We start from the raw sequence: 14,911 nt of genomic DNA on the forward strand, positions 1-14,911 counted from the left end.
TTCCAGGACTTGTTTTTCCACCACTCTATCCTGGAGATAGAGAAATACTGCTTGGAGAAGGATGCCCCATTCCACAATGTTTTGCCGTTCAACAACACTCGATGTCACACCATATTCATGGATGACTTTCATCCCATGTACTGCATCTGCCACAAAATATTCATTGCTCATCTAACTCATGGACTAGGCAGTTAAGAGTCACTTTCAAGAAATATTATTCATGTCATACTTTATCGAATCAGGAACAACCTGTGACAACTTTGGAAGAACTATAACATCTACAAGGCATAAAAAAAAACATTGACTTTGCTTGGTGTGAAGTTATGGCCATCATCATGAATGAGGCTTGAAACAAGCCCACAGTCTGTTCACAATTTTCTTGGATTTGAAAAAGTGGATGAGAAGTTCAAAGAGGTCTTCAGCAACTTAGTGACCCTCAGCAAGAAGCTGGAACTAGATCTGCAAAAGGACGACTTAATTGAACTCATGGCTGTGCAACATGAGGAGCTTACTAATGATGATCTGATGGAACTGGAGGTCCAAGGAAAGAATGAAGAGAGACAAGTGAAAGAAGTAACTAAAGAACCAAAGAGATTCATGGTGCAGGAAACAGCAAGGGCATTTTCTTTATTTGAGGAGGCACTGTTAAGTTTCTGAGGCACAGGACCTGAATGCAGAACGGTACACAAAGGTTGCAGGAGCCATCAGAATGCAGTCCAGTGCTATCATGTCATCTATGATAAGAAAAAGACCTACTACTCAGACAGCACTGGATCATTTTATCAAGAGGGTGGATAAAATAGAACCAGCAAGGAACCAGAACCTATGCCATCAACATCAGGTGTGAGTCATATTGCAACTTGCCCTCCGTCCCCTTTGCTGATGACCCTTCAGCTCTACTTGGGCTGTTCAGTCACTCAGTCGCAAACCCAAAGACCACAGCACACCAGGCTTCCCTGTCCTCCACCATCTCCCAGAGCATGCTCAAGTTCATGTCCACTGAGTCAGTGATGGCATCCAACCATCCCATCCTCTGTCATCCCCTTCTCCTGCCTTCAATCTTTCCTGCATCAGGGTCTTTTCTAATGAGTCAGCTCTTTGCATAGGTGGTCAAAGTATTGGAGCTTCAGCATCACTCCTTCCAATGAATATTCAGAATTGATTTCCTTTAGGATTGACTGGTTTGAACTCCTTGCAGTCCAAGGGACTTTCAAGAGTCTTCTCCAACACCACAGTTCAAAAGCATTAATTCTTTGGCACTCAGCCATCTTTATGGTCCAACTCTCACATCCATGCCTGGCTACTGGAAAAACCATAGCTTTGATTTTATGGACCTCTGTTGGCAAAGTAATGTCTCTGCTTTTTCATACACTGTCTGGGTTTGTCACATCTTTTCTTCCGAGGAGCAAGTGTCTTTTAATTTCATGGCTGCAGTCACCATATGCGGGGATTTTGCAGCCCCGGAAAATAAAGTCTGTCACTGTTTCCATTGTATTCCCATCTATTTGCCATGAAGAGATCAAACCAGATGCCATGATCTTCATTTTATTAATGTTGAGTCTTAAGCCAGCTTTTTCACTCTCCTCTTTCACTTCTATCAAGAGGCTCTTAAGTTCCTCTTTGCTCCTCCACCCCGTAAGGGTGGTGTCCTCTGCATAGCTAAGGTTACTGATATTTTCTCCTGACAACCTGATCCCAGCTTGTGCTTCATCCAGCCTGGCATTTCCCATGTTGTACTCTGCATGTGAGTTAAATAAGCAGAGTGACAATATAAAGCCTTGATGTACCCCCTTTCCCAATTTGGAACCATTCTGTTGTTCCATGTCAGGTTCTAACTGTTGCTTCTTGACCTGCACACAAGTTTCTCAGGAGGCAGATAAGGTGGTCTGTTATTCCCATCTCTCTAAGAATTTTCCAGTTTGTTGTGATCCACACAGTCAAAAGCTTTAGTGTAGTCAATGAAGCAGAAGTAGATGTCTTTCTGCAACTCTCTTGCTTTTTCCATGATCCAACAAATGTCGGCCATTCAATCTCTCATTCCTCTGCCTTTTCTAAATCTAGCCTGCACATCTGGAAGTTCTTGGTTCACATACTGTTGAAGCCTGGCTTGAAGGATTTTGAGCATGACCTTGTTAGCCCGTGAAATGAGTGCATTTGTGCAGTAGTTTGAACATTCTTTGGCTTTGCCCTTCTTTAGGACTGGAATGAAAACTGACCTTTTCCAGTCCTGTGGCCACTGCTGATTTTTCCAAATTTGCCAGTATTATTGACTGCAGCACTCTAAGAGCATCATCTTTTACGATTTGAAATAGCTCAGCTGGAAATCCACCATCTCCACTAGCTTTGTTCACAGCGATGCTTTTTAAGGCCCACTTGACTTCACACTCCACGATGTCTGGCTCTAGAAGAGTGATCACACCACTGTGGTTATCTGTGTAATTAAGAGCTTTTTTGTATAGTTTCTCTGTGTATTCTTTCCACCTCTTCTTAATATCTTCTGCTCCTATTAGCTCTACTATCGTCTACCTTTCCTCCCTCTTCCAGTCAGGAACTCTTCTTGCCCATTTGCTCAATGCCAGCCCCCATATGTCAGCTTCAGTACTGTACCACTGTACTTTTCAAGGTAAAATACTATAAAATATCAGATGTTTTATTTTTGATGACTTCTTAAATGTATTATTTGTGTGAAAAGTATTATATTTTTCCTATATGTATAGTATGACCTATTACAGGATCATACTATACAGCCAACACAGTACAAGACTGTGCTAGTTGGATACCTAGGCTAACTTTGTTGGACTTAGGAACAAATTGGACTTAACGAATGTTCTCTCAGAATGGAGTTCACTCATATATAGAGGATTTACTGTATAGAGAAAACAGACCAAACTTTCAACCTTTCTGTGACAGAGGCCTATTAGTTTATCTTCAAAGCTAGGCCTAAGGGAAGGTTGCTAATTAAACACACAGATAAGGACCAGCTGTAATCCTCTCTTATAAGGCCTCAGAAAAAGACCTTAATGAAATGGAAATCAGGGATTTATCTGACAGTGTACAAAATAAGCCATAAAGATGCTCACTGAGCTCAGGGGGAAAACAGATGAAGGTCAGAATTTCAACAAAGGAAAAGAAAATACAAGAAAGCAGCAAACAGAAACCACAGATCTGAAGAATACAGTAACTAAGTTGAAAAATACAACAGAGGGCTTCAACAGTAGACTGGAAGAATGAAAGAAGGTATTAGCAAACTCAAAGGCAGAGCAATGGAACTCATGTAATCAGAGAATCACAAAGGGAAAAAAAAGAATACAGAGAGTGAAGATAACTTAAGGGACTTAAGGGACAGCATCAAGCAGACCAATCTTTGTATTGTAGGTGTCCCAGAAGGAAAAGAAGAAGGGCATAAAACTTATTTGAATAAATGGTGAAAACTTCCTTTACCTAGAGAAGAAAACAAGTATCCAGATCCAGGAAACCAAGGCAAAAAAAAAAAAAAGATGAATCCAAAGAGACCCACACCAAGACACATGAAAACAAAAGTGACACAACAAGCAGGAGACCTTAAAGCAGCAAGAGAAAAGCAACCTTTTACACACAAGGGATTCCCCGACCCCGCCCTGCAAGATTTATCAGCAGATACTTCAGCAGAAACTCTACAGGCCAAAGGGAGATAAATAGACAGGATATATTTTAAAAAAACTGCCAAATAAGAACACTCCACCCAGAAAGCTGCCCTTTAGAATTGAGGCAGAGATTCAGTTTTCCAGACAAGTAAAACCTAAAGAAGTTTATCATCACCAGAATGGTCTTACAAGAAACCTTAAAGGGACTTAATCTGAAGCGAAAAAGTGCTGATGAATAACAGGAAAACACATGAAAGTATAAATCTCACATATACGAAAATCCAAAAATCTAATGTCATAAAGATGAGTTAATCGCTTATAAAGCTAGTATGAAATTTAAAAGACAAAACTAGTAACAATAAGTACAATAATTTGTTAACAAACACAAAAGATAAAAAGAAATATATTGTGATACCAAAAACATAAAACATGCGAGCGGGGAGCAGCAAAAACTTACAGCTTTAGAAAACATTCAAACCTAAGTTACTATCAACTTAAAATAGGCTGTTAAAGCTCCAAAATGTTTTATGTAAGCCTCATGGTAACCACAAAGCAAAAACATATAAGAGATACACCAAAGAGAAAGACAAAGGAATATAAGCATTCTATTTCGAAAAATAAATCGCAAAGGAAGACAACAAAAGAATAAACAAAGGAATAACAAAACAACTAAAAAAAATTAAGAAAATAGCAATAAATAAAAGAGTTAGTCACTGAGTCACATCTGACTCTTTACAATCCCATAGACTGTAGCATGCCATGTTATTGGAATTCGGCCCATGGGACTCTCTAGGCAAGCATTCTGGAGTGGGTTGCCATTTCCTTCTCCAGGGGATCCTCCCAACACACGGATCAAACCCAGGTTTCCTGCATTGCAGGCAGATTCTTTATTGTCTGAACCATGCATGCGTGCATGCTAAGTCACTTCAGTCATGCCTGACTCTATGTGACCGTATGGACTGCAGCCTCCCAGACTCCTCGGTCAATGAGGATTCTGCAAGCAAGAATACTGGAGTGGGTTGCCATGCCCTCCTCCAGGGGATCTTCCTGACCCATATCTCTAACATCTCCTGCATTGGCAGGCAGGTTCTTTACCACTAGAGCCACCGGGGAAGCCCGTCAGAGCCATAGCTATCAATAATTAGTTTAAAAGTAAATAGACCAAATTCCCCAATAAAAGACAGAGAGTGGCTGAATAGATTGTTAGGAATATTTTTTTTTTTTTAACCTTGTGTATTTTTTAACTTTGGCTTCAGAATTAGCAGAACAGACCTCTGACCTGCTTCTGACCTGCCTGGACACTGCTCGGATTCCATGCTTGCCTGCAAGCACAGTAAGTTAGGCAGCACTTTAGATAAGAAAGGGAGTAGATAAGAAAGGGAGTGGGTCTTGGAATTCTTGAATCCAAGGAGGCCTGGCCAACCCTCTGGGCTCTAACAAAATCATAAGACTCACAAAGTGAAACAAACAGCATTGTAAAAGTTAAAAAAAAAAAAGTTGCATTATTGTATGCAAACTGATGATGATAACCGATACAACAGAAGTACAAAGTGCCATAAGAGATTACTATGGAAAATGACACACCAACAATTTGAATCCAGAAGAAATAGATCAATTCCTACTAGCAAACAACTTGTCAAGACTATTATAAAAATTTTTTTTGAACAGACCATTTAAGACAACTGAGTCAGTAATCAAAAGCCTCTCAACAAAGAACAGCCTAGGACTAGATGGATTCACTGGTGAATTCTATCATTTAAGGAATGAATACCAATCCTTCTCAAATTCTTTCAAAAGTTGAAAAGGAAGCTGCCAAACTATTTTTATGAGCCTAGCATTACCATAATACCAAAGACAGACAAGAACATTAAAAGAAAAAAAAAAAGTACAAGCCCATGTTCCTGATGAACATAAATGCAAGAATCTTCAACAAAATTAGGAAATGAAATTCAACAATACCTTAAAATAATCATAAGCCAAGATCAAGTTAGATTTATTTAGAGGATACAAAAAAGGTAACATGTGCAAATCAATCTGATATACTACATTAACAAAATGAATGCCAAAAATCATACGATCATCAATAGATGCAGAAAAAGCATTTGACAAAATACAGTATCTATTTAAGATAAAATTCTGAACAAAGTGGGAACAGAGGGAATGTACTTCAACAAAATAAAAGCCATAAACAACAAGCTCATAATCAACATTACAATGAATCGTTAAGTCAGAAGTTTTCAGAAGTTTTTTCTCTAACGTGAGAAACAAGACAAGGATACCCTCTCTTTCCACTTTTATTCAGTATAGTATTGAAAGTTCCAGCCAGAACAATTAGGCAAAAAAAAAAAAAAAGTAAAACTGTCAGTATCTGCAGATGACATAATAGTACACACAGAGAACCCTAAAGACTCCACCAAAGAACTATTAGAAATAACATATACATTCAGTAAAGTTGTAGCATACAAAATCAATATACAAGAATATATTGTTTTTATATACTAATAAAAAACTATCAAAAAGAGAAATTAAGAAAACAATCCCATTTATGATTACACCAAAGAGAATAATACCTAGGAATAATAAACTTAACCAAGCAAGTAAGAGACCCGTACACTGAAAAGTATGACTGATGAAAGAAACTTAAGAGAGTGTACTGGAAACACATTCCACGTTCATGGTTTAGAGGAATTAATATCGTTAAAAGGCCCATACCACCCAAAGCAATCTGCAGGTTTAATAAAATCCCTATCAAAATTCCAATGGTGTTTTTCACAGAAATAGAACAAACAATCCTAAAATTTGTATGAATTACAAAAAAATCGAAGTAGTCAAAACAATCCAGAGAAAAAAGAGCAAACCAAAGGCATCATGCTTCCTGATTTCAAACTAAATTAGTGATCAAACTAGTATGGTATTCACATAAAAAACAGACATATAGACCAATGAAACAGAATTGAGAGCCTGGAGATAACCCCATGCCTATGTTGCCAGTTAATTACTGTCAAGAATATATAATGGAGAAAGGATAGTCTCCATGGTGTTGAGAAAACTGGACAACCACATGCAAAACAATGAAACTGGACCACTTCCTTACTCCATACACAGAAATGAGCTCAAAATGAATTAAAGACTTCATTTTAAGACCTGAAACCATGAAACGCCTAGAAACATAAAGATAAGCTCCATGACACTGATTTTGGCTATGACTGAATTTGACACCAAAAACAAAAACAACAAAAGCAAAAAAAAAAAAAAAAAATAAGTGGGATTTCATCAAACTAAAACAACCTCTGCACAGCAAAGGAAACAATGAACAAAATGAAAAGGCAACCTCAGTTCAGTTCAGTTCAGTTCAGTTAGGTAACTGAGTCATGTCCGACTCTTTGGGACCCCGTGAATCGCAGCACGCCAGGCCTCCCTGTCCATCACCAACTCGCGGAGTTCACCCAGACTCACGTCCATAAAGTCAGTAATGCCATCCAGCCATCTCATCCTCTGGCGTCCCCTTCTCCTCCTGCCCCCAATCCCTCCCAACATCAGAGTCTTTTCCAATGAGTCAACTCTCCGCATGAGGTGGCCAAAGTACTGGAGTTTCAGCTTTAGCATCATTCCTTCCAAAGAAATCCCAGGGCTAATCTCCTTCAGAATGGACTGGTTGGATCTCCTTGCAGTCCAAGGGACTCTCAAGAGTCTTCTCCAACACCACACTTCAAAAGCATCAATTCTTTGGCCCTCAGCTTTCTTCACAGTCCAACTCTCACATCCATACATGACCACAGGAAAAACCATAGCCTTGACTAGATGGACCTTTGTTGGCAAAGTAATGTCTCTGCTTTTCAATATGCTACCTAGGTTGGTCATAACATTTCTTCCAAGGAGTAAGCGTCTTTTAATTTCATGGCTGCAGTCACCATCTGTAGTGATTTTGGAGCCCCAAAAAATAAAGTCTGACTCTGTTTCCACTGTTTCCCCATCTATTTCCCATGAAGTGATGAGACCAGACGCCATGATCTTCATTTTCTGAACGTTGAGTTTTAAGCCAACTTTTTCACTCTCCTCTTTCACCTTCATCAAGAGGCTTTTTAGTTCCTCTTCACTTTCTATCATAAGGGTGGTGTCATCTGCATATCTGAGGTTATTGATATTTCTCCTGGCAATCTTGATTCCAGCTTGTGCTTCCTCCAGTCCAGCATTTCTCATGATGTACTCTGCATATAAGTTAAATAAGCACGGTGATAATATACAGCCTTGACATACTCCTTTTCCTATTTGGAACCAGTCTGTTGTTCCATGTCTAGTTCTAACTGTTGCTTCCTGACCCGCATACAAATTTCTCAAGAGGCAGGTCAGGTGGTCTGGTATTCCCATCTCTTGAAGAATTTTCCACAGTTTATTGTGATCCACACAGTCAAAGGCTTTGGCATAGTCAATAAAGCAGAAATAGATGTTTTTTCTGGAACTCTCTTGCTTTTTCGATGATCCAGCAGATGTTGGCAATTTGGTCTCTGGTTCCTCTGCCTTTTCTAAAACCAGCTTGAACATCAGGAAGTTCACGGTTCACGTATTGCTGAAGCCTGGCTTGGAGAAGCTTGAGCATTACTTTACTAAAGTGTGAGATGAGTGCAATTGTGCGGTAGTTTGAGCATTCTTTGGCATTGCCTTTCTTTGGGATTGGAATGAAAACTGACCTTTTCCAGTCCTATGGCCACTGCTGAGTTTTCCAAATTTGCTGGCATATTGAGTGCAGCACTTTCACAGCCTCATCTTTCAGGATTTGAAATAGCTCAACTGGAATTCCATCACCTCCACTAGCTTTGTTCATAGTGATGCTTTCTAAGGCCCACTTGACTTCACATTCCAGGATATCTGGCTCTAGGTCAGTGATCACACCATTGTGATTATCTGGGTTGTGAAGATCTTTTTTGTACAGTTCTTCTGTGTATTCTTGCCACCTCTTTTTAGTATTTTCTGCTTCTGTTAGGTCCATACCATTTCTGTCCTTTATCGAGCCCATCTTTGCATGAAATGTTCTGTTGATATCTCTAATTTTCTTGAAGAGATCTCTAGTCTTTCCCATTCTGTTGTTTTCCTCTATTTCTTTGCACTGATCGCTGAGGAAGACTTTCTTATCTCTTCTTGCTATTCTTTGGAACTCTGCATTCAGATGTTTATATCTTTCCTTTTCTCCTTTGCTTTTCACTTCTCTTCTTTTCACAGCCATTTGTAAGGTCTCCCCAGACAGCCATTTTGCTTTTTTGCATTTCTTTTCCATGGGGATGGTCTTGATCCCTGTCTCCTGTACAATGTCATGAACCTCAGTCCATAGTTCATCAGGCACTCTATCTATCAGATCTAGTCCCTTAAATCTATTTGTCACTTCCACTGTATAATCATAAGGGATTTGATTTAGGTCATACCTGAATGGTCTAGTGGTTTTCCCTACTTTCTTCAAAAGCAACCTAGTGAAAAGGAAAAAATATTTGCAAATCATATATCTGATAGGGGGTTAGCAACTAAAATATATTAAGAACTCATACAATGCAACAGCAAACAAAAAATCATGCATTAAAAAAAAAAAAATGAGCACAGGATCTGAAGAGACATTTTCCCAAAGATTTAAAGACAGCCAACAGGTACATGAAACGGTACTCAACATCACTAATCACCAGGGGGGAAGCAGATTAAAACCATAATGAAATCTCACCTCACACCCATTAGAATGGCCATTATCAAAAAGACACGATATAGCCGTTCTTAATTCATAAGGTTCATGGAAACATTTCAGTAAACAAATCAGGTAATGTTTAACATATAATGCCTGGTTATAGTAATGGTTCAACAAATGTTAGCTGTTATTATCTAAACTATGATCATTTCACTAAAATGGAATTTTTAACTCCCCAAAGCTCTAATTTGGAAACTTGAGGCTAATGTCATACTTAATACTCCTCCTGATGAAAGGGAAAGTGGAGAGTGAAAAAGTTGGCTTAAAGCTCAACATTCAGAAAACGAAGATCATGGCATCCGGTCCCATCACTTCATGGGAAATAGATGGGGAAGCAGTGGAAACAGTGTCAGACTTTATTTTGGGGGGCTCCAAAATCACTGCAGATGGTGACTGCAGCCATGAAATTAAAAGACGCTTACTCCTTGGAAGGAAAGTTATGACCAACCTAGACAACATATTAAAAAGCAGAGACATCACTTTGCCAACAAGGGTTGTCTAGTCAAGGCTATGGTTTTTCCAGTGGTCATGTATGGATGTAAGAATTGGACTATAAAGAAAGCTGAGCGCCGAAAAATGGATGCTTTTGAACTGTGGTGTTGGAGAAGACTCTTGAGACTCCCTTGGACTGCAAAGAGACCCAACCAATCCATCCTAAAGGAGATCAGTCCTGGGTGTTCACTGGAAGGACTGATGTTGAAGCTGAAGCTCCAATACTTTGGCCACGTGATGCGAAGAGCTGACTCATTGGAAAAGACCCTGATGCTGGGAAAGATTGAGGGCAGGAGAAGGGGACAATGGAGGATGGGATCGTTAGATGGCATCATCAACTCGATGGACATGGGTTTGGGTGGACTCTGGGAGTTGGTGATGGACAGGGAGGCCTGGCATGCTGTGGTTCATGGTGTTGCAAAGAGACGGGCAGGACTCAGCGACTGAACTGAACTGAATACTCCTCCCATTCCTCTGTTCACATCATGAAACATCAACTCATGTGGCTATAAGCTCTGACAAGGAAAGGGATCCATCCTTACGGTCATTCATCCCTCCCTCACCCCAGAACTCTGAACATAGCAGGAGATTAAAAATGTGTGTTTAAAATAATGAAGCCTCTAGTTCAAACGATACATACCCAAAGCGCAACCTCACCCTTCCACCCTGTTTCACAGATTACACAAACCAAGACCAATCAGTCTAACAGAAATGCCAAAACTGGGATGACAGTCTATCCCAACATCCTTCCTTACATTATGCAGATGAAGCAAGAAACTAGAAAATAATTTTTTAAACCTACATAGCAAAAAAGTCTGAGTCGCAGGAATTTTCTTTTCACACCGCAAGCTTTCCCAGGTACGACAGACTGACAGCCTCAGGAGCCGTCACCGTATCGGGCCATCACTGAAAGGGAAAAGCATCTCACGGCGGTCAAGGGCTTTCTCCCCACAGGCAGGAGCAGGTTCTCCCGGGCCCTCGCTCTTCCTCCGACCCCGGTTTTCAGAAAGGAAAGCAGGCTTGCGCAAAGGGGAGGACCTACATCCCTCGCGGTCACGGGAGTGCTCCAGGCGCACGGCCCTGAGGTCCTTCCTCAGCTCCCCACGCACCCTAAGGCGACGCGGGGCCCCCGGGCCTCAAGAAGGAAGGCGCCGCCGGAGAACGGTCGCTAGGGGAGGAAAGCGGGAGAGCTGGGGCAGCGAAGATACCTCAGAGGCGCCGAGTCGCCAAGGAACGCGCTGCCCCCGGCTGCCGGCAGCACCTGCCGGAAGTCTAAGTCCCCAGGCGGCGCTACGTCCCACAGGGAAAAGGCACCAAAAGCGCACGGCTAGCGCCATGTCGTATAACTCTCAGTGCTGACTTTTCACCTCTTCCGCCGCAAGGAGCGGGTCAGAGCTAAAGGCGTTCCGTCCCTCCAGAGGGAGTCGCGCCTGCCCACTTCCGGTTTCACGTCCGCTTCCGGTTTCACCCCCGCTTCCGGTACCGCGCGGCAGCTTCCGGCGCACTACGTCCGCGGGCGGGCAATGCCCCATTTGGTGGGACGTAGTGGCACTCTCCCCTGCGCCCGCTGGGACGCGGCCCGGAAGATAGCGACTTTCTGGCTGCAGACTTCTACCCATCCTAGGAGTCTGTCTTGGCTTTGGCACAAGGGCAGATCAGCATTCCGTAATTTACGTCAGATCAGATCAGTCGCTCAGTCGTGTCCGACTCTTTGCGACCCCATGAATCGCAGCACGCCAGGCCTCCCTGTCCATCACCAACTCCCGGAGTTCACTGAGACTCACGTCCATCGAGTCAGTGATGCCATCCAGCCATCTCATCCTCTGTCGTCCCCTTCTCCTCCTGCCCCCAATCCCTCCCAGCATCAGAGTCTTTTCCAATGAGTCAACTCTTCGCATGAGGTGGCCAAAGTACTGGAGTTTCAGCTTTAGCATCATTCCTTCCAAAGAAATCCCAGGGCTAATCTCCTTCAGAATGGACTGCTTGGATCTCCTTGCAGTCCAAGGGACTCTCAAGAGTAATTTATGTATGCAAATACAAAATGCTTTAAAAAAAAAAAAAATTCTCTGCTGCCTCCAGAGGTGGGGAGAATGCTGGTACTGGAGGGTCCGTTAAGGAAATAAATGCTTGGGAGGATTAAACTATTCTATGTAAAGGAAAGAATGAAGGAGGAGGAGGATGTCAGAGAGAAGCCAGAGACAATGACCAGCCTAGGGACTTCCCTCCTGGTCCAGTGGCTAAGACTCCATACTTTCAACTTAGAGGGCCTGGGTTCCATCCCTGGTGAGGGAACTGATCCCGCATGTTGCAACTAAAAGTCCACAATCTTCACCTAACAAGGGGCTTAGCCGAATGAACAACGACCTGCCAAAACTGATGCAGTAAGAAGGACTAGAAAGAGGAAGCTTTTGGGCAGAAGGTTGACAGCTGTTATATGCTTTGGATTGTATGGTATGAAACCCCTGGCTTCCCCTCAAAATATTCAGTATTGTGGGCCTTGCTTCTCACTGGACTAGAATTCTTTTGAAGGGAAAGAAGAGGTTTTGAACCTACCTCAGAGTTGATGTGAGAGAAAATACAGGCTGAAAACCTAGTAAATGGATTACATGAAAAATTTTTATGGCCAATAAGGGAAGATAGTTACAGTTTTGTTTTTTAATTAGGTTACACTTATATAGTACTTTTAATACTATGTAGTGAATTAACACACACTTTCATTTCATTTGATCTTCCCAACTACATTGTGAAGTGGTATCCAAAATTAATAAACAAGTGAACTATAGCTTAAAGAGTTTTATTATTCAAGGATACATAGCTGGTAAGTATTGATTGGTCGTTGCTCAGTCCTGTCCAACTCTTCTCGACCCCATGGACTGTAACCCACCAGGATCCCCTGTCCATGAGGTTTTTCAGGCAAGAATACTGGAGTGGGTTGCCATTTCCCCCCTCTAGGGGATTTTCCCAACCCAAGGATCCAACGCCCATCTCCTGTGTCTCCTGCATTGGCAGGCGGATTGTTTATCATGGAGCCATCAGGAAAGACCAGTAAATATTGGTAGAAGGGTTGAATTCATGTCTTCCAACAACAAGTTCAAAGTTTCATCTATGGGATTTCTCCTTCCACCGGTTGATCAACCACATTTCTTCAGGATTATATCAGTGATATCCCTATTGTGTTTATTCTTAAAGCATTTTGTAAAAGATATACAGGTCCTTTCCACAATTTACTTTCTCTTTAAAAAAAATTTCTACTGGTAGCTTTCTCAATATTGCTGAATAATAGGTTTTTACCACTGAATGGCATCATAATCCTGAGATTGACTTTCTGATATTTAAACCAGAGTTAAAATTTTAATTAAATTTTTTATTTTGAAAAAAAAAATCTAGATCCTTAGAAAAGTTGCAAGAAATCTGATATATTCTTTGCCATCCATTATTTTTAGATCCTTAGAAAAGTTGCAAGAAATCTCATATTTTCTTCACCTAAATTCATCCATGATTAACATTTTGTCGCATTATCTTTGTTTAAATATCATACATATAACATGTATATTTTATTCCTGTTATTATTTTCTATTATTGAACTTGTTAAGAGTAGATTACACATATCATGACTCTTCAAGCCCAGAAACAAGGACATTCTCTTATTTAGTCCTAGTGAAGTGAAGTGAAGGTCGCTCAGTTGTTTCTGACTCTTTGCAACCTCATGGACTATACAGTCCATGGAATTCCCCAGGCCAGAATACTGGAGTGGGTAGCCTTTCCCTTCTCCAGGGGATCTTCCCAACCCAGGGATCGAACCCAGGTCCCCCACATTACAGGCAGACTCTTTACCATCTGAGCTACCAGGGAAGCTCAATAATACTGGAGTGGGTAGCTTATCCCTTCACCAGCAGATCTTCCCCACCCAGGAATCAAACTGGTGTCTCCTGCGTTGCAGTTTAGTCCCAGTACAATGATCAAATTCAGGAAATCAAAGTTGACAGAATATTATTGTTTAATATACAAGGTATGCTTATTGTCCCAATGCTTTCCTTCATAGTAACAATTTTCCCCAACTCAGATAAAATCCTGATTACTTGTTGTGTTTAATTGTCCTGTTTATTTAGTCTCCTCAAGTCTGTGATATTTCTCTCTTGGCTCCAGGGACAGTATCTTTGCTTACCTCCCGTGAGCCTCAGATTTCCCTCTGTGATATTTTTTCTGTCAGGATTCCTTCCCATTCTATTTACTTCCTTGTCACCCTCCCCTGTCCCCTGATCACACTCCACTATTCCTTACCTAGGTAATTCCTATTCATCTTTCAACTCTCTGTCCAAATGTTACTTCCTCAGAGAAAATTTTCTTGATTCCCCTTAGTATATTTTCATTTTCTTTATGACTCTAAGCACATTTCATAATTTATTTTATATATTTGTGATTATTTGTCAATCTGGAATAAATTTTAAAGATAACAATGATAAGAATCAATAATATGTGCCTTCACTATACTGTAACCTCAATGATGTGTCAGATTTTTGCATATAATAGGGCCTGACACAATTTCTTCACTCATTAAACAAATATATTTTGCTCTTCTATAGTATGCCTGGGAGAAGTCAATGGCACCCCACTCCAGTACTCTTGCCTGGAAAATCCCATGGATGGAGGAGCCTGGTGGGCTACAGTCCATGGGGTCACCAAGAGTCAGATACGACTGAGTGACTTCCCTTTCACTTTTCACTTTCATGCACTGGAGAAGGAAATGGCAACCCACTCCAGTGTTCTTGCCTGGAGAATCCCAGGGACAGGGGAGCTTGGTGGGCTGCCATCTATGCAGTCGCACAGAGTCGGACACGACTGAAGCAACTTAGCAGCAGCATAGTATGCCTGATATTCTTCTAGGCTGAATGAATAATTCTTAGTGGAGTATATATTTCAGCTGGGAAGAGATAGTAAACAAGATAAAAGATATGATAGATAATAAAAGATATAATGTGTGTGTTAGTCACTCAGTCGTGTCTGACTCTTTGCAACCCCATGGACTATAGCCCACCTGGCTCCTCTGACCATGGGATTCTCCAGGCAAGAA

At 41.2% G+C, this 14,911-nt stretch overlaps 1 protein-coding gene across 19 annotated transcripts in view; it reads right to left on the minus strand.

Moving 5' to 3' along the window:
• RMDN1 (regulator of microtubule dynamics 1) overlaps positions 1–11,333 on the minus strand; it is a 35,483-nt gene extending 24,150 nt beyond the window's left edge. For 5 of the 19 annotated variants that reach the window (XR_015140461.1, XR_015140460.1, XM_086335853.1 and 2 more), the window contains exon 1: positions 11,049–11,316. Coding sequence is in view for 3 of the 19 variants with exons in the window: in XM_086335853.1 (XP_086191979.1) it covers positions 11,049–11,177 (129 nt within the window). In the remaining 16 variants the exon portion in view is untranslated. Of the gene's footprint in view, positions 1–9,040; positions 9,083–10,642; positions 10,747–11,048 lie in introns of all 19 variants that reach the window. The other 14 variants (XR_015140463.1, XM_086335849.1, XR_015140462.1 and 11 more) reach the window with 12 other exon arrangements.
• Between the last annotated feature and the right edge of the window lie 3,578 nt (positions 11,334–14,911).

This window comes from Bos grunniens, chromosome 14 (genome assembly GCF_055505025.1).
Source record: "Bos grunniens cultivar Pamir isolate PY7600 chromosome 14, Bosgru_T2T1.0, whole genome shotgun sequence".
Lineage (NCBI taxonomy): Eukaryota > Metazoa > Chordata > Mammalia > Artiodactyla > Bovidae > Bos > Bos grunniens.